The sequence below is a fragment of the Lepidochelys olivacea genome (assembly GCF_965140295.1).
Source record: "Lepidochelys olivacea isolate rLepOli2 genome assembly, chromosome: 23".
Taxonomy (NCBI): domain Eukaryota; kingdom Metazoa; phylum Chordata; order Testudines; family Cheloniidae; genus Lepidochelys; species Lepidochelys olivacea.
Genome location: NC_140433.1, coordinates 14,023,481 through 14,047,003, shown reverse-complemented (window position 1 = coordinate 14,047,003; position 23,523 = coordinate 14,023,481). Strand labels below are relative to the sequence as shown.

Genomic DNA, 23,523 nt, shown 5'->3' with positions numbered 1-23,523 from the left:
GGAGGCAGCTGGGGTTGGGGAGCAGCTGGGCCGCGAGAGCTGATGTCTGCGATCAAGGCAATTAGATGGTTTGATTCTGGACCCGGTGGTGGTATCTGGTTCTTTTGGCTTGCAGTAACAGCGCCCCGTTGTTATAATGGCTAGAGAACAGGGTCGAGGGGGTACTCGGGAATGGGGTGGGGGCACTCTCCCTAGGCACTGGGGAGTGCCGTCTGTTTAATTCCAACCTCCCAGTTAAATCCAAATGATCTCTTCTCTGCACAAACTTAGATGGAGGAGTTTGCTTCACTTCCTGTCCTAAACTGGCAGGGAGTTTTGCTGTGTGGCTGTTCCTCAGGGGTCCCATCCCAGAGTCTGCTGCATTTCAGTGCTGGGCAAGCCACCCTGTGATGTGTTATACGCAGCTGTTCCTTAGCTGCCCTGCCCCAGGGGTGGCTGCATCTCAGCACTGGGCGAACTGTCCTTTTACACTCACAGGTTTGGGATTGGTCCAGGCCCCAGCTGTTAGTTCTGTGGAAGGTGCAGGTTAAATAGGCCCCTTGGCCCTAGTTCCACAGCCCTTAGCTATAGGGGGCAGGGCCTCCCCACATATGCCCAGCTGCAGCCCTCCCTCCCATGCTGGCAGCACCGCTGGCACGGGTCAGGGCAGAAACCTCACCTGTCTGGATCCACCTGTGTGAGAACCAGGCCTCCCAGGGGTAGTGAGTTGGGGGGCTAAGGACAGCAGGTCTCAGTCACCAAGGCAGGGGAGGGAGCCCCTAACAATGCTTGGCCCTCTGCTAGCGCTTTCCAGCAGCAGTTTTCACGTCCTGTCAGTATCGTTCGCCCTCTTCTACTGATGGGGAAACTGAGGCACAGGGACTTCAGCCCAACCACGGAATCCAGGTGTCCTGCTGTCTAGGCCGGAGGCTCTGTGGCAGCCGGGTCCCAAAGGGACATGCCAGCAGCGTGCCCCTGGGGAGCGAGGGCAGCCCCAGGGAACCGACTCTGAGAGGCTGCCTCAGCCTACGTGTACTGTGGCTACGTCAGGGCGGTGGGGGGCACGTGCTGAGCCCCCTACCCTGGGATCTGGGTAGAACCGGCAGTTTCAAGCAGGGCTGTAGGTCAACCTGCCCACTGAGGGCGACCTGCCCCTGTAGCAGCCCACCCCCCCCCAGCAAATAAAGTAACCCCTTACCAGCAGGGGGGCAAGCAGCTCTGGGACCTGCCCCAGTCCGACCAGCAGCCTGAGACTGCCCGGCCAGAGCCAGCAAGAGAACCCAGGCGTCCTGGCTCACAGGAGGAGGGAGGAAGCGGGCTAAGCACAGGGGGGCCCCCACACCAAGGGGGAAGACACGACGGGGGCGTTGGGGGCAAGAACCACAAAGGGTTACATGGGGTCAGAGGGCACCCAGGCCCCTCAGCCACCAGGGCCAGGGAGCCGGGCTCAGGGGGGAGCGGGGTGGGGGGGGCCCTATTTCTGCTCGCGGCGCCAGACGATGACCATGCCCTTGGCGTCGCTGGAGGCCAGCAGGCTCTCGTCGCAGTTGAAGCTGACGCCCAGCACGGCAGCGCTGTGCCCCTGCAGCTTGTTCACGATGGCCCGGCTGGTGCGCTCCACGTCGAAGAAGTAGACGCACATGTCCTCGCTGCCCGTCACTGCAAGGGGGTGGAGTCAGGGGCGGGGCCTGGACCCCAGCCCGGAGAACCCCAGGGAGGGGCAGGGCCTTGGCAGGCAGACCCCCTCTGGGGGTGGAGGCAAGGGTGGGGCCTGTGCCACCAAGCTCCCTGAGGGGTGGAGCCAGGGGCACAAAGCCCCTGGGGGGTGGAGCCTGCCCCAGGAACCCCATGGAGGGGCCGAGCCTGGAGTTCTGGGGGTCAGAAACCAGGGGACCGATTCCCCCCACACCACCCCAGAGGATTCTGGGAGGGAGCTGAGCAGCAAGCTTGAGAAACCATGGGCTGACTCACATGCCCCGGGGGATTGTGGGGGACGGGGACCAAGCAGAGGGGGCTCCCCCATGGACCCACGCCAGGGGGTGGCTCTTACCCACGCAGGCCCCCTGGCGGAAGGACATGAGGGGGCAGAAGATGCTGCGGACGGGGTGGGAGCCCTGCTGGATCTGGAAGCTCCTCTTCAGCTGCAGGGTCCCCTCGTTGTCCACCACCCTGTGGGCAAAGCGGGTGTGAGCGCTGGGGAGGGTCCCCCGACAGCCCCCCTGCCCCACCCACTGGGGCCCAGCCCCGACTGCCAGGGGAGAGCGCCCCCACCTGCCCCCCGGCACCCCCCGGCGCCCAGCCCCGACTGCCAGGGGAGAGCGCCCCCACCTGCCCCCCGGCGCCCAGCCCCGACTGCCAGGGGAGAGCGCCCCCACCTGCCCCCCGGCACCCCCCGGCGCCCAGCCCTGACTGCCAGGGAAGAGCGACCCCACCCTGCCCCCCGGTGCCCAGCCCCGACTGCCAGGGGAGAGCGACCCCACCCTGCCCCCCGGCACCCCCCGGCGCCCAGCCCCGACTGCCAGGGAAGAGCGACCCCTCCCTGCCCCCCGGCACCCCCCGGCACCCAGCCCCGACTGCCGGGGCAGAGCGCCCCCCAGAACTCCTCACCGGTAGAGGAGCAGCTTGTTGAGGCAGGCGTTGATGAGCAGCGAGGGGTCGCGGGCCTCCCGGCTGACCCAGGAGCGGGCCGAGATGCTGGTGATGGAGCTGCCCTCCTGCACCACCAGCCGCTTGGCCTTGGTCAGCTTCCCTGTGGGACGGGGGGAGAGGGGGCGGTTAGGGCTGGGGGGCAGGGGGATCCCCACCCCCCGCCTGCCCAGGGGGCGGCTCACCCGTGGCCATGTCGAAGAGGAAGGAGAAGACGCTGCCGCGGTCGTCGCCGGCCCAGAGCAGGCGGCCGGGGGCGTCGAAGGAGAGCGCCAACACCCGGCCCGTCAGCTTGCTCGACCCGCCCTTCACCTTCTTCCCCGTCGAGATGTTCACCACGTGCAGGTTGTGCCTCCCGTTGCCCACCTGTGGGGGGAGCCGCGGAGCCGTCAGCCCCCTCCCCGGAGCGAGCCGGCGGCCCCCAGCAGGGACAGGCCCCCTGCCCCATTCCCCTCCCGGGGCCGGCCGGCACCGCGGCGAGGGGCTGGAAGACGCAGCCAAGCAGCTCGGCGCCGTCGGGGTCGGGTCGAGGGGACGGAGCGGGGCCGGGGGGCGGGTTGGGGGGCAGGCGGGGGGGCTCACCACGGTGAGGTTGTTGTTCATGGGCTGGAAGACGCAGCCGAGCAGCTCGGCGCCGTCGGGGTCGGGCCGGGGGGCGGGTTGGGGGGCCGGGGGGCGGGTTGGGGGGCCGGGGGGCGGGTTGGGGGGCAGACGGGGGGGGCTCACCACAGTGAGGTTGTTGTTCATGGGCTGGAAGACGCAGCAGAGCAGGTCGGTGCCGTCGGGGTCGGGTCGAGGGGACGGAGTGGGGCCGGGGGGCGGGTTGGGGGACGGAGCGGGGTCGAGGGGACGGAGCGGGGCCGGGGGGCGGGTTGGGGGGCAGGCGGGGGGGCTCACCACGGTGAGGTTGTTGTTCATGGGCTGGAAGACGCAGCCGAGCAGCTCGGCGCCGTCGGGGTCGGGTCGAGGGGACGGAGCGGGGCCGGGGGGCGGGTTGGGGGGCCGGGGGGCGGGTTGGGGGGCAGGCGGGGGGGCTCACCACGGTGAGGTTGTTGTTCATGGGCTGGAAGACGCAGCCGAGCAGCTCGGCGCCATTGGGGTCGGGTCGAGGGGACGGAGCGGGGCCGGGGGGCGGGTTGGGGGGCTCACCACAGTGAGGTTGTTGTTCATGGGCTGGAAGATGCAGCCGAGCAGGTCGGTGCCGTCGGGGTCGGGTCGAGGGGACGGAGTGGGGCCGGGGGGCGGGTTGGGGGACGGAGCGGGGCCGGGGGGGCGGGTTGCGGGGGCGGGGGGCAGGTTGGGAGCAGGCGGGGGGGCTCACCACGGTGAGGTTGTTCATGGGCTGGAAGACGCAGCAGAGCAGCTCGGCGCCGTCGGAGTCGGGTCGAGGGGACGGAGCGGGGCCGGGGGGCGGGTTGGGGGGCGGGTTGGGGGGCAGGCGGGGGGGCTCACCACGGTGAGGTTGTTGTTCATGGGCTGGAAGACGCAGCAGAGCAGGTCGGTGCCGTCGGGGTCGGGTCGAGGGGACGGAGCGGGGCCGGGGGGCGGGTTGGGGGGCCGGGTTGGGGGGCAGGCGGGGGGCTCACCACGGTGAGGTTGTTGTTCATGGGCTGGAAGACGCAGGAGAGCAGCTCGGCGCCGTCGGAGTCGGGTCGAGGGGACGGAGCGGGGCCGGGGGGCGGGTTGGGGGGCAGGCGGGGGGGCTCACCACGGTGAGGTTGTTGTTCATGGGCTGGAAGACGCAGCCGAGCAGCTCGGCGCCATCGGGGTCGGGTCGAGGGGACGGAGCGGGGCCGGGGGGCGGGTTGGGGGGCCGGGTTGGGGGGCAGGCGGGGGGGCTCACCACGGTGAGGTTGTTGTTCATGGGCTGGAAGACGCAGCAGAGCAGCTCGGCGCCGTCGGGGTCGGGGATCTGGCGGATGCACTTGCCCTCGGCCGCGGCCCAGATGCGCATGGTGCCGTCCAGCGAGGTGGAGACCAGCACGTCGTTGGAGAGGGACCAGGCGAAGTCGGACACGCCCCGGCTGTGGCCCCGCAGCACCCGCAGCACGGCGGGCGGGGCGGGCGCCAGCTGGCACACCGAGATGGTGCCGTCCAGCGAGCAGCAGGCCAGCAGGTGCTTGTCGTCGTTGGCGAACTGCACCTTGGGCACTGGGGGGGTGGCGGGGGGTGAGTGGGGGGCACCGCCCCCCCCGTGCCACCGCCCCCTCCTGGTCCCCTCCCACGGGGCCCTGCCCCCCCCGTGCCACCGCCCCCTCCTGGTCCCCTCCCACAGGGCCCCGCCCACCCTGTGCCGCCGCCCCCTCCTGGTCCCCTCACGGTCCCCTCCCTCGGGGCCCCGCCGCCCCCTCCTGGTCCCCTCCCTCGGGGCCCCGCCGCCCCCGTGCCGCCGCCCCCTCCTGGTCCCCTCCCACGGGGCCCCGCCCACCCCCCCTCCTGGTCCCCTCCCACGGGGCCCCGCCCACCCCGTGCCTCCTGGTCCCCTCCCACGGGGCCCCGCCCACCCCGTGCCACCACCCCCTCCTGGTCCCCTCCTGGTCCCCTCCCACGGGGCCCCGCCCACCCCCATGCCGCCGCCCCCTCCTGGTCCCCTCCCTCGGGGCCCCGCCCCCCCCGTGCCACCGCCCCCTCCTGGTCCCCTCCCACGGGGCCCCGCCCACCCCGTGCCACCGCCCCCTCCTGGTCCCCTCCCTCGGGGCCCCGCCCACCCCGTGCCACCACCCCCTCCTGGTCCCCTCCCACGGGGCCCCGCCCACCCCGTGCCACCACCCCCTCCTGGTCCCCTCCTGGTCCCCTCCCACGGGGCCCCGCCCACCCCCATGCCGCCGCCCCCTCCTGGTCCCCTCCCTCGGGGCCCCGCCCCCCCGTGCCACCGCCCCCTCCTGGTCCCCTCCCACGGGGCCCCGCCCACCCCGTGCCACCGCCCCCTCCTGGTCCCCTCCCTCGGGGCCCCGCCGCCCCCGTGCCGCCGCCCCCTCCTGGTCCCCTCCCACGGGGCCCCGCCCACCCCCCCTCCTGGTCCCCTCCCACGGGGCCCCGCCCACCCCGTGCCTCCTGGTCCCCTCCCACGGGGCCCCGCCCACCCCGTGCCACCACCCCCTCCTGGTCCCCTCCTGGTCCCCTCCCACGGGGCCCCGCCCACCCCCATGCCGCCGCCCCCTCCTGGTCCCCTCCCTCGGGGCCCCGCCCCCCCCGTGCCACCGCCCCCTCCTGGTCCCCTCCCACGGGGCCCCGCCCACCCCGTGCCACCGCCCCCTCCTGGTCCCCTCCCACGGGGCCCCGCCCACCCCGTGCCACCGCCCCCTCCTGGTCCCCTCCCACGGGGCCCCGCCCACCCCGTGCCACCGCCCCCTCCTGGTCCCCTCCCACGGGGCCCTGCCCCCCTTTGAATGTAACCCTCCCCCCACCCAGCCCTGCAGGGAGCATGCCCCCCCCTTCCGGTGTCTGCCCCCCCCTTCTGCCCCACACAGCTGTCCTCCGGGCCCCGCTCCCCACAGCACAGCCGCACGCTGCCTCCACTGACCACCCCCCCATCCCCCGGGCACCTGCCCTGGCCACATGGTATGACCCAGTGTCCCCCACTTCCAGTCCCCTCCCACTCCATGGGCTGGTCCCTCATCTTGCTCCAGTGGGGACCCCTGCCCTGAAGGAGCGGGTGGGTTCGACCCCCCCCCATCCCAGCAGCCCCCCCTCACCGGCCTCGTCGACGTGCTGGTCAAAGACGTGGTACATGCCGGCGAAGGCGTAGTTCTCGCTCAGCGTTGTGTCACCGGCCATGGCCCGGCTGGCCTCCGCCACCGACGTGGGTACCACGCTGCCGGGGGGCCTGGGGGGCGGGGTCAAAACTGGCCACTCAGAACCCAGGCGTCCTGGCTCCCGGCCCCCCCGCTCTAATCGCTACACCCTACTCCCTTCCCAGCGCTGGGGAGAGAACCCAGGAGTCCTGACATAGCTCTGTGGGTCAGGAGTAGGGATCCCCCCTTCCACCTCCCCCGTGACATTGCTGTGCCAATGCCCCGAGCTTACACCTGGACTCCTGGGTTCTCTCGCTGGCACTGGGAGGGGAGTGGGGTCTAGTGGTTAGAGCAGAGGGGCTGGGAGCCAGGACTCCTGGGTTCTCTCCCTGGCTCTGGAAATGGGAGTGGGCTATAGGGATTAGAGCGTGGGGGCTAGACCAGGATAAGCCCTATAGCTATCACCAGGAGAGCTTGGTGGTGCAGAGAACCCAGGAGTCCGGCTGCCCCCAGCCCAGCTCTGGATGGGGGGCAAAGGCAGGTGCCCCAGACAGCAGCCACCACTGGCTGGGAGCAGAGCCCAGGTCCAGGGCCGCGGTGCCACCTGGCTGGGCAGGGCTGCCCGGGTTTGCAGAAGCCCCGGAGAGACATGGGGGTACAGGTGTGGGCACCACCCCCAGAGCACCCCCACCCCCGGCGCCCCCACGCTCACCGTTCGTCATACGCCACGCGGTTCATCTGCGCCTGCAGCTGGTAGGAGCCACGGCTGACGGAGCGGCGATGACCACGGGCCCCCAATGCCCGGGCATCATCCTCAAAGTCCTAGGGGAAAATGGACAGGTCACCTGGATGACGGGCCCCAGAGGTGGCTGCATCTCAGCACCAGGTGAGCCTACCTGTGTGGCGTTATGTGCGGCTGTTCCCCAGCTGCCCCGCCCCAGAGGTGGCTGCAGCTCAGCACTGGGTGAGCCACTCCCATGCAGTGTTATGTGCGGCTGTTCCCCAGCTGCCCCGCCCTAGAGATGGCTGCAGCTCAGCACCAGGTGAGCCACTCCCATGCAGCGTTATGTGCGGCTGTTCCCCAGCTGCCCCGCCCCAGAGGTGGCTGCAGCTCAGCACTGGGTGAGCCACTCCCAATGCAGCGTTATGTGTGGCTGTTCCCCAGCTGCCCCGCCCCAGAGGTGGCTGCAGCTCAGCACTGGGTGAGCCGCCCCCGTGTGACGTTACGGGCGGCCTCTCCCGTACCTCCATGCGGTCCAGCGTGGTGCGGCTGCTCCGGACGATGCTGTTGCTGTAGGCCCGGAAGCTGCTCTGCTCGGAGAGGGGCCCGTAGCGCTGCGCCAGGAGCTGGGCGCGCAGCCGCAGGTACAGCTTGCGGGCGCCGGGGTCGTGCCCGGCCTTGGCGTTCTCCCGCAGCAGCTGGCTGCGCCGCCGGATGTACTGGGTGCGGAACTGCGGGAAGCCGGGCGTGCGGTAGGCGTTGTACCTGTGTGAGAGCCCCCTTGTGACCCCCAGCACGGCGCCCCCCAGGGGAGAGCCCCCCGTGACCCCCAGCACGGCGCCCCCCAGGGGAGAGTCCCTTACCCAGCCCCCCGTGACCCCCAGCACGGCGCCCCCCAGGGGAGAGCCCCCCATGACCCTCAGCACAGTGCTCCCCAGGGGAGAGCCCCCACCCAGCCCCCCGTGACCCCCAGCACGGCGCCCCCCAGGGGAGAGTCCCTTACCCAGCCCCCCGTGACCCCCAGCACGGCGCCCCCCAGGGGAGAGCCCCCCATGACCCTCAGTACAGTGCTCCCCAGGGGAGAGCCCCCACCCAGCCCCCTGTGACCCCCAGCACGGCGCCCCCAGGGGAGAGACCCCTGCCCAGCCCCCCGTGACCCCCAGCATGGCGCCCCCCAGGGGAGAGTCCCCCATGACCCCCAGCACAGCGCTCCCCAGGGGAGAGCCCCTTACCCAGCCCCCCGTGACCCCCAGCACGGCGCCCCCCAGGGGAGAGCCCCTTACCCAGCCCCCCGTGACCCCCAGCACAGTGCTCCCCAGGGGAGAGCCCCCACCCAGCCCCCCGTGACCCACAGCACGGTGACCCCCAGGGAAGAGCCCCCACCCAGCCCCCCGTGACCCCCAGCACGGCGCCCCCCAGGGGAGAGACCCCTGCCCAGCCCCCCGTGACCCCCAGCATGGCGCCCCCCAGGGGAGAGTCCCCCATGACCCCCAGCACAGCGCTCCCCAGGGGAGAGCCCCTTACCCAGCCCCCCGTGACCCCCAGCACGGCGCCCCCCAGGGGAGAGCCCCTTACCCAGCCCCCCGTGACCCCCAGCACAGTGCTCCCCAGGGGAGAGCCCCCACCCAGCCCCCCGTGACCCACAGCACGGTGACCCCCAGGGGAGAGACCCCTGCCCAGCCCCCTGTGACCCCCAGCAAGGTGCTCCCCCAGGGGAGAGCCCCCCTGTGACCCCTAGCACGGCACCCCCCAGCACCTGCCCCTGACTGCCAGGGGCGAGCGCCCCCGCCGAGCCCCCAGCCCCCCAACTCACCTCGCGTCGACAGCCAGCACTTGTTGCCACACTGCGGCCATGCCACTCCCTGCTGGCGCCTTGGGGGAGCTGGCCAGCCTGGGGGGGCAAGGAGGACACAGAGTCAGCCGGGGATCCACTGGGCGGGCGGGGGGGCACAGAGCCAGCCCTGGGGGGGGGGTCACCCACCCCTGACACATCAGGGGCAGGGGGTGCTTCCCTCGGGGTCCCAGCTCCAGCCCCCCAACATCTCTGAACCCCCTTCGCCTGCAGCAGGCGGGCAGGGGGTGGCCCCAAGAGGCTGGATGCAGGGGCCAGGAGGGACCCCCCCACCCCAAGGAGACCCGTGAGAGGGTATTATGGGATGGAGATTGGAGGGTTGCGGGGGGGGGGTGCGGTGGGCTATGCTGGGACTGGCAGGGGTGACTGGGGGGCAGGAGTATTATGGGTTAGCTGAGGTTGTTGCTAGTGAGGGGGGGATGGAGGTGAGAGGGGGGGCGATGCTGTGAGGATGGATACGGGGGGGGGAGAAAGAGGCACATCCGGGGGGGGTCCTATAGAGGAAAGGGGCCGGGGGGGAGCACAGACCGCAGGGATGGGGCTCCTAATGGCAGACTGAGGTGCAGCCCCCCCCCCATTGCAACCCCCCAGCACGGATCGCATCGCACCCCAGGGCAGGGGGGGTCCTGCTGCCAGCCCCCCCACTGCAATCCGGCGGGGGGGGCTAGCGGTCCTGCAACCCCCCCCAGCACGGATCGCATCGCATCGCACCCCAGGGCGGGGGGGTCCTGCTGTCAGCCCCCCCATTGCAATCCGGGGGGGGGGACCTGGGGAGGTCCCATTGCATCGCCTCAAGAGCGGATCGGGGGGGGGCGCGGCGCTGCGATGCAAACCCGAGCGGGGACGCGGGGGCGGGGGGGGGGGTCGGTACCTGGGGCGGGTCCCGGCCTCAGTCCCAGGCCGGCGGCAGCGGCTGGGGGCGGATGCGGCCACGGCGCCCGCCCCGGACCGCAGCCGCATGCGCCTGGGTGTGTGTGCGGGGCCCGGGGGGGGATTATCAACCAATAGTGCACCGGTCCCTCCCCCCATGCAACCAGCCCCCCCGCCCCCCATGCAACCAGCCCCCTCCCGCGCACCCGCCCCCCTCTGCACCCCATGCAACCAGCCCCCACCCCGCCCCCGCCCCCCTCTGCACCCCATGCAACTAGCTCCCACCCCGCCCCCGCCCCCCTCTGCACCCCATGCAACCAGCCCCCTCCCGCGCACCCGCCCCCCTCTGCACCCCATGCAACCAGCCCCCTCCCGCGCACCCGCCCCCCTCTCCACCCCATGCAACCAGCCCCCCTCCCGCGCACCCGCCCCCCTCTGCACCCCATGCAACTAGCTCCTACCCCGCCCCCGCCCCCCTCTGCACCCCATGCAACCAGCCCCCTCCCGCGCACCCGCCCCCCTCTGCACCCCATGCAACTAGCTCCCACCCCGCCCCCGCCCCCCTCTGCACCCCATGCAACCCCCCCCCCCAGCCCGCACCAGCCCACCAGGGCTCTGAAGAAATCTCCCAGCCCCTGGGAAGCTGCAGACCAGGCCCTGGGCTGCCAGAGCCATCTCCACCCTAGCCAAGCTGCCCCACCCTGGAAGAGCCAGGGCTGATGGCCAGCAGCCGGGGAACAAAGCCTGACCCACCAGCTTGATTTCCTTCTTGGGCGGGTGGGGGTAACTGGTTGGTGGAGAGCGGGGACGGGGGGACAGATCACCCCCCATCGGGGAGACCAGGGGAGACCCAGAGAGGCGAAGTCAGGAAAGCAACTGAAATCCTGCTCTGCTGGAGGAGATTCCCCAGGGGCCGCCCCTCCTAAAGTCTCGGTTACTGAGGGACCATGAAAGATGCACCCCAAGAGTTGGATGCTAATATTTTCTCTGGCTCGTTCAATTGATTAACCATCCGTTGGGATACTGCAGATTATGGACTAGGGGTATTTTGTGACTTGCAAACTCAGCTTTGTACTTCGGGATCACTGAAGCATTATACCCAGCTGTACAGAAACGCTTTCCGTAACCTGAGAAGTAGATCGTTTTAAACATTAGCTCGAAGAACATTTTTATACCTGGACTTCAGCCAGGCTTTGGACCAGGGCTGTCAAACAATGAAAAAAAATGGCAATGAATCGCGAGATTTAAAAACAAAAAACAGTGTCGCTCAATCGTGGGTTTATTTGCACTGTTAAACAAGAATCAAATCCCAATTTCACTTCAGATTGAAGTACGAAGAGGCACACACATGATTTGTGTATCTGGCCCAGAAATACCTTGCAAGGCCAGCTACAACCGCGCCAGGCGAACGCCTGTTCTCACTTTCAGGTGCCAGTGTAAATAAGAAGCGGGCAGCATTATCACCCAGAAGTGTAAACACACTTGTTCGTCTTAGCGATCGGCTGAACGAGAAGAAGGACTGAGTGGACTTGCAGGCGCTAAAGTGTTAGATTGCTTCGGTTTTGAGTGCGGTTATGTCACAAAAAAATTTGTGTTACACTTGTAAATTGCACCTACAGGATAAAGAGATCACCTCATCCCAGGGCTGCAGGGCAAACTGAAAAATATTATTTCTCTCGTTTATCTTTTTCACAGTGCAGCTATGTGTAATCAAAACTACTGCTGCAAAGTGAGCACGGTACACTTGGTACTCGGCGTTGTAATTGAAATCAGTATATTTGAAAATATGGAAAAACATCAACACATTTATAGTCAAGGGGAATTGGTGTTGTGGTATTGTATAACAGTGCGATTAAAACTGGGATTAATCGCAATTTTTTTAATCTAGTCAATTTGTTTTGCGTTAATCGCTTGCGTTAACTGCAATTAATTGACAGCCCCGCTCTTGCCACGGTCCCACATGACAGTCTGATAAGTAAGCTGGAGAAATGCGGGCTTGGCAGAATTACCATTAAGCGGACACAGAATTGGTTAAATAACCACAAAGAGTAATTGTTCATGGACTGATGTCGGCTTGGAAGGAGGTCTCAAGCGAGGATCCCCAGGGATCTGGTCTGGATCTGGTGGTGTTTTACATCTTTATTAACTACCAGGATGTAGGGAGAGACTGATCTAGTGTAGAGATGTCACAAAGCGAGGGGGGGTTGCCAACACTTTAGAGGACAGAGCTAAAATTCAGAGGGATCTTGATAAACTGGAGAACTCGGCTGTAGCCAAGAAAATGAAATTCAACAAAGACCACTGTAAGGGGCAAGAAAAACCAAATGCACCAGTACCGAACGGGCCAGAACTGGCTGGGCAGCAGCACTGCTGGGAGTGGCGGTGGATCACAACCCCAGCCACGTGATGCTGTTGCAAAAAACACGTGCAATTTTAGGTTGCATTAACAGAGGCGTAGCTGCAAGTCGCAGACGGGACAGGACCGCTCGGCTGGGCCACGGCTAGGCCTCAGCTGGAGGACGGTGTCCGGTTTCGGTCACCAACGCCCAGAAAGGACGTGGAGACACTGGGTAGGATCCAGAGGCGAGCGCCAAAGACGATCAAAGGGGCGGGACGCCAGCCACGTGAGCCAAGGAACTGGGTACGCTCAGTTTGGAAAAGAGATTGACAGCGCTCTTCGAATACTCGAAAGGCTGCCATAGAAAAGATGGAGGCAGGTCGTTCTTTCTTGCCCCAGAGGGCAGGACGAGAGGCCGTGGGTTCAAACTACAGCACAGCAGATTGAGATTAAATCTCAGGGAAAACTTCCGGCCGGGAAGAGCAGCAGGACGACGGAACCGAGGCCTCGGGAGGTTGTGGAAGCTCCTTCAAGGAGGGTTTCGAGCGGAGGCCGGAGCCATCTGTCTTGGATGGTTTAAATCCTGCAGTGTGGTCAGGGGTCAGACTAGGTGCCCCTCGCGGTCCCCTCTAACCCTACGGGTCAAGGAGTCTATGATCCCCCACCTCATGCACAGCTCCCACTGCACCCCAAATGCCAGCCTCCACACTCATCGCCACCCCCCCATCCCAGTGCACAGCCCCAAATACCGTGTCCCCCCCACAGCCCCAGTGCACGTCGTTAGCTTTTGGGTTCTGCATGAAAAATCCCCTGCACAATTCCAGGGGATCCACTCGCACTGCAGCAGTGGTAGGGCTCTTACCCTGGGGTGGGGTCTCCTCCCAGCTCTGGGAGGGGAGTAGGGTCTGGTGGCTAGAGCGGGGGCGGGGGGGGGGCTGGGAGCCAGGACTCCTGGGTTCTCGGGGAGAGGGGGAGGCTGGGAGCCAGGACTCCTGGGTTCTCTCTGTGGCTCTGGGAGGGGAGTCAGGTCTGGTGGTTAGAGCAGGGGGGCTGGGAGCCAGGACTCCTGGGTTCTCTCCACAGCTCTGGGAGGGGAGTGGGGCCTGGTGGGTTAGAGCAGGGGAGGCTGGGAGCCAGGACTCCTGGGTTCTCTCCGCGGCTCTGGGAGGGGAGTGGGGTCTAGTGGTTAGAGCAGTGGGGGCTAGGAGCCAGGACTCCTGGGTTCTCTCTGCGGCTCTGGGAGGGGAGTGGGGCCTGGTGGTTAGAGCAGGGGGGGCTGGGAGCCAGGACTCCTGGGTTCTCGGAGGGGGGGTTGGGAGCCAGGACTCCTGGGTTCTCCTCGCGGGGGGGGGGGGTGAGGTTGGGAGCCAGGACTCCTGGGTTCTCCTCGCGGGGGGGGGGGGGGGAGTTGGGAGCCAGGACTCCTGGGTTCTCCTCGCGGGGGGGGGCGGGGGCGGGGCTGCCTGTCCCCCTCTTACTGGAATCTCCTCCAGGCGGGGGGGTCCCGGCTGCTGGTGCTCAGGGATCGGCCCTTGCGGCTCTCGGGCGTCCAGGCCATGGTGGCTCCTCCCCCCCCCACCTGGGGGCTGGGGCTTTATAGGAGGGGGCGGGGCCAACACCTGCGGCTCACCTGGATCCCGCCCCGCCCCCTCCCCGTGGGCCGGAGGGTGGGGCTGGGAGCCCGGACTCCTGGGTTCTCTCCGGGCGGGAGGCGGGTCTGGGGTTAGAACCCAGGCGTCCTGACTCCCTCCCCTCCCCCTGCGCCCAGAGAAATTTGCAGCCTCCCAACCTGGCCAGTTGCTTCCCCTCCCGCTCCTGCCTCTCCTAAAATGGCGGCCACAGGAGCCTGCCCTAAGCCAACATGGCGGCCCCCATGGTTCCAAGATGGCCGCCCCCACGTGAACACCCCCTTTCTCATTGGTCCTAGATGGCTGCCCTCTGTTACCTCTCTTTCAAGATGGCGGCCCCCATGTTACCCCCGTCCAAGATGGCGGCCCCATGTCTCCCGGCTCCAATATGGCGGCCTCTAGTCTCTCTCCCATCATGGCCGCCTGGCCGTTGCTCTCGCGAGGGTTTGGGGTCTCGGGGCCGCTCCCCGGCGCCTTGCTGTCCAATTGGGGCGGGGGGTGCGGAGGTCGCTTGGCCGCCGGCGCCTTGGGACGCCGGGGCGGGTCTCACCTGAGAGAACTCGCCTGCTGATTGGCTCCTCCAGAGGTCTGGGCGGGGACTCACGTCAGGGAACTCGCCTGCTGATTGGTCCTTTCGGCGGCCGGGGCGGGGCCAACAGCGTTGAAAGAAAAGGCGCGAGCGGGGCTGGTGGGTGGAACAACAAATCGTTCGCGTGATGGCAGCGGCTGGGCGGGCCCGGGGGTGAGTAGTTGGGGGTCACGGGGAGGGGGCTAGGCGATGGTGTCCCCGGGGGTCCCCCCTCTATGGTGGGGGCGATGGTGTGTCCCCGGGGGGGGGTTGGGGTCCCCCCTCTATGGTGGGGGCGATGGTGTGTCCCCGGGGGGGGGTTGGGGTCCCCCCTCTATGGTGGGGGCGATGGTGTGTCCCCGGGGGGGGGTTGGGGTCCCCCCTCTATGGTGGGGGCGATGGTGTGTCCCCGGGGGGGGGTTGGGGTCCCCCCTCTATGGTGGGGGCGATGGTGTGTCCCCGGGGGGGGGTTGGGGTCCCCCCTCTATGGTGGGGGCGATGGTGTGTCCCCGGGGGGGGGTTGGGGTCCCCCCTCTATGGTGGGGGCGATGGTGTGTCCCCGGGGGGGGGGTTGGGGTCCCCCCTCTATGGTGGGGGCGATGGTGTGTCCCCGGGGGGGGGTTGGGGTCCCCCCTCTATGGTGGGGGCGATGGTGTGTCCCCGGGGGGGGGTTGGGGTCCCCCCTCTATGGTGGGGGCGATGGTGTGTCCCCGGGGGTCCCCCCTCTATGGTGGGGGCGATGGTGTGTCCCCGGGGGTCCCCCCTCTATGGTGGGGGCGATGGTGTGTCCCCGGGGGGGGGTTGGGGTCCCCCCTCTATGGTGGGGGCGATGGTGTGTCCCCGGGGGGGGGTTGGGGTCTCCTCTCTATAGCGGGGGCGATGGCGTGTCCTGCAGGGGCTTGGGGATCTATGCAGGGCACTTGGAGTGGGACCTAGACGCCCGCTGGGCCCGTCTTGTCCCGATCGCATCAACCCTGGCCCCACCCTGGCAATTTCGACCGTCCTTGACCCTGGAGCGCCTCGAAGACCACCCTCGAGTCCTTGACCGCGACGCTACGTGGAGCCGCGGCCGGGTTGGCTGCCCTGCCGCGTTCTGCGCTGGTGGCTTCAGGTTGACAGCGTTGTCGTGCTTCACCCGAGAGCCGATCGTGTAGCCGAGGCTGGGTTGTCATCTGCCGGCATGGGCTGGAGTCTCCCAGTTGAGCAGCGATGTCAACGTCGGAAGCGTTGCTTTGCCACGAGCCTCCGATTTGAGCAACTGTGGGCGTGAACCTACCACGGGAGGAGACGGCACGGTGTCTGGGAACTCCTCGCACTCCTCCCCTCGGTCCTTCAGCATCTCATCTGCTTGGGTCCAGCTGTTCTACGTTCATGGGCTGATCTTGCCCAAATATTTGTCCATCTAGGCGGTGGAGATTTGGTCCTATGTGGCGGAGGATAAGTAGAGCTGGGTGCCCTCTCTAGCCATGAAAAATTAGATATTTCTCTGTAAATGGTGGTAAACATTGGTTTTGCCCGCATGCACCCAAACTGGCACTAAATATTTCCACCAATGAGTGTTGAAATTTATGGAGAGGTAAAAAATAAGAAAAATGCCAATTGAGAATTTGTTAGAGACCATCGTTAAATTGTTCTTAGGTGAGACGCTCATCAAGCTGCTTGGGTGCAAAAATTTAAATCGGTGAAAATACCAATAAAATGTTTCAGCCTTCCCAAATTTTGTGTGACTGTGAAACCATACAGAAATAAAAATTGGGGGAAAAAAGCTTTAAAATAAACATTACTGTCTATAAAAGAATGAATTTGGCCAAGCCTAGTTAGGTGCATGTTATTGGGGCTTGAGTCTGTGTAGTCCGATAGTTGTTTGATCCTTTAATGGGACTCAATTCATGAGGGATCTGGTGGTGGAAGTGAAGTTGTTCATCCTAATGTCACTCTAAAAAGGACTCCAACCTTTTTAGGACGTTCTCCTGGACCCTGCCACTTTTCCTGGCCAGACAGCGAGATCACAGTTGACAGGAACACGGCTGAGAGAATGGAGATCTCTCCTCCATCCATTGATAGATCATCCATTGGCACTGCTGTAGTGGTTCTGGTTCCACATTTGAATCCAGATGATGATGGATCTAGATGAGTTTGGAGTTGCACTTTCTGGGGGACTAATATTGGCCGGTTGTTGGCTAGACCCACTGGATCCCATTGCAGGCCTGAAGGAGATAGAGACACTTCTGTTGACCTTACACCCTTGACCAGATCTTGGGAAAACTTGTCCTGATGTTGAAACTAATCAGTGCTTAAATTGCTTTATGTTGAGTCGTCCGATTGGTTTAGACTAGAGGACGACTTGCGCCGTGCCACTTAAATTACTAACAACAGTTTGGAGTGGTCTGCCTCATGCATGGCTACAGTGACTTGTCGAACTCGCTGCCAATCAACAATCTAGTCAATAAGATGCTGTTGTTTGGATCTTGGGCTTGCTTGTGACACTTTTGTTTTGTCAGGCAGAAAAACCCATTTGCAATTGCTAATTCCCCCTTGAACCCTGCTCCTTAGTGAGTGTGGCCGTTGCTATTCTCTTTCCGAGTCCCATCGTGTCCGATGGCATTCAGCCAGATTACCCCATTACTTCCAACCTTTGCATTAAAGGTCCATGATGATTAGCTTATCCAACATTGACATGATGAGTTTATCAAAGTCACTATAATTTTCTTTCACATCATCTGCATTTCTCTGGTAGGGATGTACACACTGCTAATGATAATGTACTTACATTTCCAAGGCAACCATAAGCTGGTCACTTCTACCTTTAGGTAGATTTTCAAGCTTGGGAACAATGCAGTTGCCAATTTCAAAGCCAACACCCACTTGTCTTGGTGCTGAGGCTGGGCAACCTCACCAGGTGAGCGTGTACCCCACTCCGATCGCTGCAAATCGCCCGTCAGCGGTAAATCTGGTGTCACAGAGTGGCAATGTCCATTTTTAGCCACAGTCGCACCTGAGAGATGTTGGTGTCCTCTTCAGTCACGAAGGGTGACGACAGACCTGTGCTAAAGGTGCTGTTATGCAACTATTGAGGAGTAAACGTATAAATAATGAAATAGGATTTAAGCTTTCAAGTTCTTCTTCAGGCTCCATTGTCTCTTTCCCACCAACAGAAGTTGGTCCAATAACAGAGATTTCCTCACCCATCTTCTCTCTGTTTAAGTATGTGACCTAGTGCTATAAGACTTAGTTCTGTGTACGGGGGGGAGAAACAAGGACACCACAAAATAACAAAATCCCCCTCCAGATTTTGGTGCACGTAACCTTGAGGTTCACCATGTTAACCTGTTGGAAACACTGGGGTAATGTCCAGCCTCGAATAGCTTATGGTAGCAATTGGGGTCCCCAAATTACAGTTATCTGGAACACCCCATGTGGACTGGGGCCAGCGAGCAAATTAAACATGGCTGCCAACCACGGATGGATGGATGGGAGAAAGGCTATTAAAGTAAGATGAATGTCTGATGTCTAGTGGGCACGTTGGGGTGGCAGATACCCGCTTAAATGTCCTCCACTAAACTCTTCTCGTCTCTTCATCAGAAGGTTTCCGTCTGAAGTATGCATGATGTGGGGGTTGGCTTGTCCATATCTTTTTTTGATAACTGCATTTCTCCCAGTCAGTATTTAAATCCTCAATAAAGTTCTCATATCTTGATGTCTGGCTCCCCAATCTTATCCTGGATTCCTTCGCCAGCCACGCACGGTTAAGACAGCAGGGCTAGTCCCTTGTACCCTCTAAATCCATCCAAGGGCCATGCTCCCATCCCTGGATTTCAATGGGAAGCAGGGCCAGTTCTGATTGCCGTGTCTTGGTTCCGGACTCCTTTGTGGTCGTCCTAACTTCTTAAGGAGAAGCTGCTGGGTGACTGTTGGCTGGTGGATATAGACAGGGCAGGTCCAGGGCTTCCTTGATGCCCATGATTCTCTCGGAGCTGGGGTACAATGTAGGGTGTGGATACGTGGGATTGCCGGAGTGGTTTACTGCCCCAGATAGCTTATTGGGGCCAGAGTTGGCCGCTTCATTGGAGGTTTTCTTGCTGCGGGCACATGAGTCGCCCTCCAGGGATGGGGGGAGAACCCAGGAGATCTGGGCTGGGCGCCGGGGGAGAAGAGAGAGGGGGCCAGCGTCTCCATGGTGGAAGCTGGCTTAGAGCAAAGATGAATCCCCTGGTTCTTCATCCCATGGGTGGAAAGGGTTCAGCTGTGGGACTGGGGCTCTGTTGGGGGAGATTTAGCCAGAGTGTTGCCTCTAGAGGTTGACATCTAGGACAGAGATCATGGACTGGGGGAGTCCAAGCAAGGAGATGAGGTTGTTGGTGCTGTAGGCGTTGAAGCATCTGGGGCGTTGTCCCCATCCCAGAATCGGCTGCCATAGGAATCCTTCCATCCGTGGTGGCTTGAAAAGGAGCACGATGGCTGGGGATATTAGGGGGGCGGGCTTCTGCCATCGGACGAGCGAATTAGGGGCTGGGGCTCCTCGCAGGCTGGGCCTATCGCTCCCTGGCCGTGACCCTCTCCCTGCCCCTCCTTGCAGGCTCCTGGCCCAGCTGGATGAGGCGCTGGCTTTCGAGGGGCTGACCCGAGAGGAGCTGGAGGCGGAGCTGCCAGCCAAAGTCCTGGTGGAGCATGCTGTGGTGAGTGATGGGGCAGCCGGCCTCTGCCTTTGGGGGGCACCAGCTCTGATCCTGCCCCAGGGTGGGGACTGGCTGGCCCAGACAAGTGGGGAATGGAATACGGGGCCTGTCCCCCCTAGGAGGTGCTGGCTCCCATCCTGTCCAGGGCGTGGGACTGGCTGACTCAGGGTGGGGCATGGGGCATGCGGCCTTTCCCCTCCAGGGGGTGCCGGCTGTAATTTCCCCCTACCACGGCTCCCTAGGATACACGGAAGAAGCAGAAGTGGATGTGCAGCCAGCTCCATGTGGTCAAATTCCTGCTGGAATTCTTGGACCAGAGGGACTCAGCCCCCTTTGACCAGAAGACCACAGAGGCAGCTGTCCGTGAGTAGCCCGGACTCCTGGGTTTTCACCCCGGCTCTGGAGGGGAGTGGAGGCTAGTGGGTTAGAACGGTGGTGGCTCAGAGCCAGGACTCCTCAGTTTGATGCACTGCCTCTCCTCCCTCCCGGCCCAGGGAACGAGATGATGCAAGCCAAGCAGCAGTGGAAGGAGCTGAAGGCTGGCTACCAGCAGCAGGTGGTAGCCATGGAGGGGGCAGTGCCCCGTGTGCTGGCTCAGCTGGAGAAGGGCCAGCACCTGGCGCAGCGGCTGAAGGAGGCTCTGGCGCGATACGAGGCCCAGGTAAGGTCCTGTCCTGGGCGTGTGTGAATGTGAGGATCCCACTGTTGCCACCAGCTGTCCAGGGGGCTCCAGGGATTCCACTTCTGCCACCAGTTCCCCTTGGTCCTGCGGGGAGGGGCCCTGCGGTTGCCATCTCACTGCTGCTACTAGCTGCCTAGGCGGTCGCAGGGACCCCCCCTTGCCACCAGCTCCCTCTCCCCACAGAGACACGAGGCTGAGAAGAAGGCAAGGGGCGCCCGGGAGAGACGGCAGAAGGAGCAGGTACTGACCCAGGGGTCTGTGGGGGGCAGAGCCAATCAGTGGGGAGAGAGGAGAAGCAGGGGTGGTTGGGACTATTCTAGGAAGAGCTGGTGGGTTGATTGTGGGAGGAGCAGCGGGACTGGTGAGGGCAGCAGCTGCCCCATTTCACTGTTCTCCCCCCACCCCCAAATCCAGGAGCAGCTGGAGGAGCGGAAGCAGCAGCTGGAGGAGCAGGCGGCTTTGCTGCGGAGCCGGGTGCAGGCTCAGCGCCAGGAACTGCACCGGCTGCAGGGGGAGCTCCAGAGCCAGGAGTGTGTCGCCAGTGGCTGGAGGGAGAAGGTGGAGAGGTGAGAACCCAGGAGTCCTGGCTCCCAGCCCCCTCTGCTCTAATCACTAGACCTCCCCCTGCACGGAGTCGGGGATGGAACCCAGGTATCCTGCTCTCTCCCCCCAGGAGCTCTGCCCTCTGCCAGCTCTTGGAGACCCTCCAAGGGGTCCGGGTGGTCTCAGCCTCTGCTGATGAAATCGACGTGGAACTGACCCCCGGCCCCCAGCAGACGACTCCCGATCCCCAGCCAGCGACCCTCGACCCCCAGCTGCTGAGGTTCACCTTGTGCTGGGCGGAGGATGGGAGCATCAGGGTGCAGGTGAGTAATGGCCTGGGGATGGAGGGAAGAGGCTGGCTGGGTCTGACCCAGGAAGGGTTGAGGGGGCCAGGCTGGCTGGCTGGGACCCGGAGGGGTTTGGGGGCGCTAGGCTGGCTTGGTCTGACCCAGGGAGGATTGTGGGGGCAGGCTGGCTGGGTGGGACGCAGAGGGGATTGGGGGCGCTAGGCTGGCTAGGTCTGATGCAGGGAGGGTTGTGGGGGCAGGCTGGCTGGGTGGGACGCAGAGGGGATTTGGGGGGCCAGGCTGGCTGGGTGGGAGCCGGAGGGGGGGAATTCAGGGGGCCAGGCTGACTGGGTCTGACCCAGGGAGGGTTGAGGGGCCAGGCTGGCTGGGTGGGACCCGGAGGGGATTGGGGCTGCTAGGCTGGCTGGGTGGGACCCAGGGGGGGAAATTCGGGGGGCTAGGCTGGCTGAGTGGGACCCGGGTGGGGGAAATTCAGGGGGCCAGGCTGGCTGGGTCTGACCAGGAGGTTGGTGTGTGTGTGTTTGTGTGTGTCTCTCTCTCTCTCTCTCTCTGCGCCCCACAGAGCCACAGTCCCCTCTTCCCACCCCCCAGGCCCTGCGCTGATGTCCGGGGCACTGTCCTGGAGCTGCAGCAGAGCTACGGCCAGCTGGCCCCACTCCTGGCTGAGATTCAGGCCCTCCAGACCAGGTCTGTCCCGCAGCCCACCCCACCAGCCCCCCACCTTGTAGGTGGCAGCACTGATTTCCCCCCTCCCTCCCTGCAGGTTCTCCATCGACTGGCAGCCCCAGGAGCACCAGCTCCGCTTCCTACAGCCCTCAGCCATCTGGACACTGGCGGTGGAGCCGGGATACCCGGTGTGGGGGGGCGTCCGACTGCTGGCAGTACAAGGGCAGCGTGGTCCTGGGGACCCCGGGGCCTGGAAGGTGAGTGGATGGGGGAGAGATCTAAGAGAGCGCCAGAGGCTGCGGGTCGGGAGTGAGGGGCACCGGCAGGGCTGGGGGGAGCCCAGGGCCCTATGGCCAGGAATCCTGGATTCTAGCCTTTGCTCGCTGCCCCGCCCTCTTTCTGTGCCTCAGTTTCCCCATCTGTTGACCCAGCCTCCCCCGCTCAAGTCCTCTAACCTGCCTCTCTCTCTCCCCTCTCAGCCCCCACAGGAAACCCCATCCCTGCGTGACTGGCTGGAATACTTGAGCACTCTGGACATCTGAGCACCCCACTGGGCCCCAGAGCCCCTTATGGGGGGAGGCTGGGACAATCCCCTCCCCCCACCGCAGCAGAGAGATCCTCAGCCTGGAACTGCTCCCTGTGCCTGACCAGCATGTGCCCACTTTTCCGTCTTGTGTGGGGCATCCCCTGCCTGTGATGGGAGGGGGAGGTTAAGCAGCCTTGTAATAAACACACATTCGTAAAGTGTTGTGATCACCCCACATTGGGGGGGAGCCCTAGATCACAGGCACCAGATGGATCGTGGGCTGCTTGTGGCACCCACCCGTGGGAGACGGATACTGACCCTTCCCCCCACCCTACAGCCCCTGTGCCTCCCATCCGGATCGGGGCTGGCACCCCCTAGAGGGGAAAGGCCCTGGGCCCCAATCCCCACCCTCTTTGCTGCCTGGGCAGCCTGCCCATATGTAGTTCCCCATCTGGCCACAAGGTGGGGCTCTTGTCCTGTTCAGTTTTACTTGCTAAGGGGGTGGTGGGGTGGGGTGGGGTGTGTGTGAGAGCTCCCCTGCCCCTTCTCGGCTGGGAGGAGCCCAGACCTGCCCCCCCCCAAGCTGGGATCACCCCCCTCCTGGCTGAGAACCCCAAGGGGTGTGGGGTCTGGGGGTGTGGGGGGCAGAGGGAACTAGAGGAGTGGGGCAGGTTGATTGGAGATGGGGCTGGGGGGTGGGGATGAGGAGTGTGTGTGTGTGTGTGGGGGGGGGGTTAGGTTGGGGGCAGTGGTGGAGAGATAGGGGGCTGGATGGGGATATTGGGGGGTGGAGCTGCAGGGGGTGGAGGATTAGCTGCAGGGGCAAGGGGGGGCTATGTGGGGTTGGGCAGGGTGGGGGTGGAGACTTGGGGGGGTCTCTGTGAACTGGTGCCCTAGAGCTGAAATTGACCAGCCCCGATGGACCCTACTAGTGCTGCTGGACTCACCCCAAGTGAAGCCCACCCCACTCCCCCCTGTCTTCTCCCAGCTTCCCCCTGGGTTTTTCTGTTGCATCGATGAATATTTCAAGGGCTCTGGCTCTGGCTCTGTTCTCTGCTCCCCTAAATAAGCCAGGGACCCCCACGGCTGCCAGGACTGTTGGGGGGGGGGAGAGGTTGGGGGGGATGTTGCTGCCAGCAGCGGCCTGCAATTTACGAATGGTAAGTCTGTCCCTATCTACCTGCTTTTGAAGGAATCTGAGAAGGGGGGGGCTGCAGGGTGGGAGTGAGGGGCACCGGCAGAGCTGGGGCGGGACCCAGGGCTGGGCTAGCTGGGGGCTGCGGGATGGGAGGTGGGGTATCTGGCCCAGGTGAGCCCTCCTTGTGGTGTTATGTGTGGCCGTTCCCCAGCTTTCCCGCCCCAGAGGTGGCTGCATCTCGGCGCCTCTTGAGCCCTCTCCCTACAGACACCAATAAACCCTTTGCTGACGCTTTCCTAGTGTTGCTGTAACGCGAGAGCATCAGCAGTGCTGGGGTTGTGGGGTTTAGATGGTTGGAGGCCTAGGATGGATACGCTGCCCCCCACGTGCCCTGCTGCAGCCCAGCCGGGACCGTGCCGGCACGGAGCCCACATTGGGACGGGGTGGGGGGAGATAATGCAGTTTGCCTGCGGGGCCCATCTACTCCTGGCCGCTGCGGCTGGTGAGTTGAGTGCATCCACGCCTGGGAGGGCCCGGACTCGCCTTTGCTTCCGCTTCAGGGACGCTTTTGTGCTGCTCGGGCACGGCTGGCACCCGGGTGGCCCCGGGCAGGGGAACGCGAGACGCCAGTGATGGGGAAAGCAAGAG

General features: G+C 64.6%; 2 protein-coding genes across 4 annotated transcripts; one reads left to right on the top strand and one right to left on the bottom strand.

Annotated features, from left to right (window-relative positions):
- Positions 1–7: 7 nt before the first annotated feature.
- On the bottom strand, positions 8–13,711 carry WDR13 (WD repeat domain 13). Of its 3 annotated transcripts, none has more exons than XM_084612477.1 (10): positions 13,619–13,711; positions 8,894–8,971; positions 7,605–7,845; positions 7,072–7,181; positions 6,321–6,451; positions 4,469–4,776; positions 2,811–2,991; positions 2,587–2,728; positions 2,030–2,148; positions 8–1,638 (listed from the first exon to the last, which is right to left on the bottom strand). In XM_084612477.1, exons 1-10 carry the CDS (start codon positions 13,696–13,698, stop codon positions 1,454–1,456), a joined length of 1,575 nt encoding a protein of 524 aa, XP_084468603.1. In that variant the 5' UTR covers positions 13,699–13,711; the 3' UTR covers positions 8–1,453. The 3 variants fall into 3 exon arrangements, with proteins under 3 accessions (XP_084468603.1, XP_084468602.1, XP_084468604.1); XM_084612476.1 differs by lacking the exon at positions 13,619–13,711 and adding an exon at positions 9,804–9,906; XM_084612478.1 differs by lacking the exon at positions 13,619–13,711 and adding an exon at positions 9,644–9,718.
- Positions 13,712–14,379: 668 nt separating this feature from the next.
- On the top strand, positions 14,380–21,955 carry ZWINT (ZW10 interacting kinetochore protein). Its single transcript, XM_084612194.1, has 10 exons — positions 14,380–14,510; positions 18,913–19,012; positions 19,255–19,375; positions 19,507–19,673; positions 19,878–19,934; positions 20,109–20,260; positions 20,368–20,560; positions 21,108–21,232; positions 21,309–21,468; positions 21,691–21,955. Exons 1-10 carry the CDS (start codon positions 14,485–14,487, stop codon positions 21,751–21,753), a joined length of 1,164 nt encoding a protein of 387 aa, XP_084468320.1. The 5' UTR covers positions 14,380–14,484; the 3' UTR covers positions 21,754–21,955.
- Positions 21,956–23,523: the final 1,568 nt, after the last annotated feature.

Excerpts from the sequence above, each read along its gene's own strand:
- ZWINT (XM_084612194.1), top strand. The coding sequence starts at position 14,485 with ATGGCAGCGGCTGGGCGGGCCCGGGG. Across the intron at positions 19,935-20,108 it reads AGAGACGGCAGAAGGAGCAG|GAGCAGCTGGAGGAGCGGAA; the intron begins GTACTGACCCAG and ends CCCCAAATCCAG. Across the intron at positions 20,261-20,367 it reads TGGAGGGAGAAGGTGGAGAG|GAGCTCTGCCCTCTGCCAGC; the intron begins GTGAGAACCCAG and ends CTCTCCCCCCAG.
- WDR13 (XM_084612476.1), bottom strand. The coding sequence starts at position 9,892 with ATGCGGCTGCGGTCCGGGGCGGGCGCCGTGGCCGCATCCGCCCCCAGC. Across the intron at positions 6,452-7,071 it reads CGCGTGGCGTATGACGAACG|GCCCCCCGGCAGCGTGGTAC; the intron begins GTGAGCGTGGGG and ends CCCGCCCCCCAG. Across the intron at positions 4,777-6,320 it reads CCAGCACGTCGACGAGGCCG|TGCCCAAGGTGCAGTTCGCC; the intron begins GTGAGGGGGGGC and ends CCACCCCCCCAG.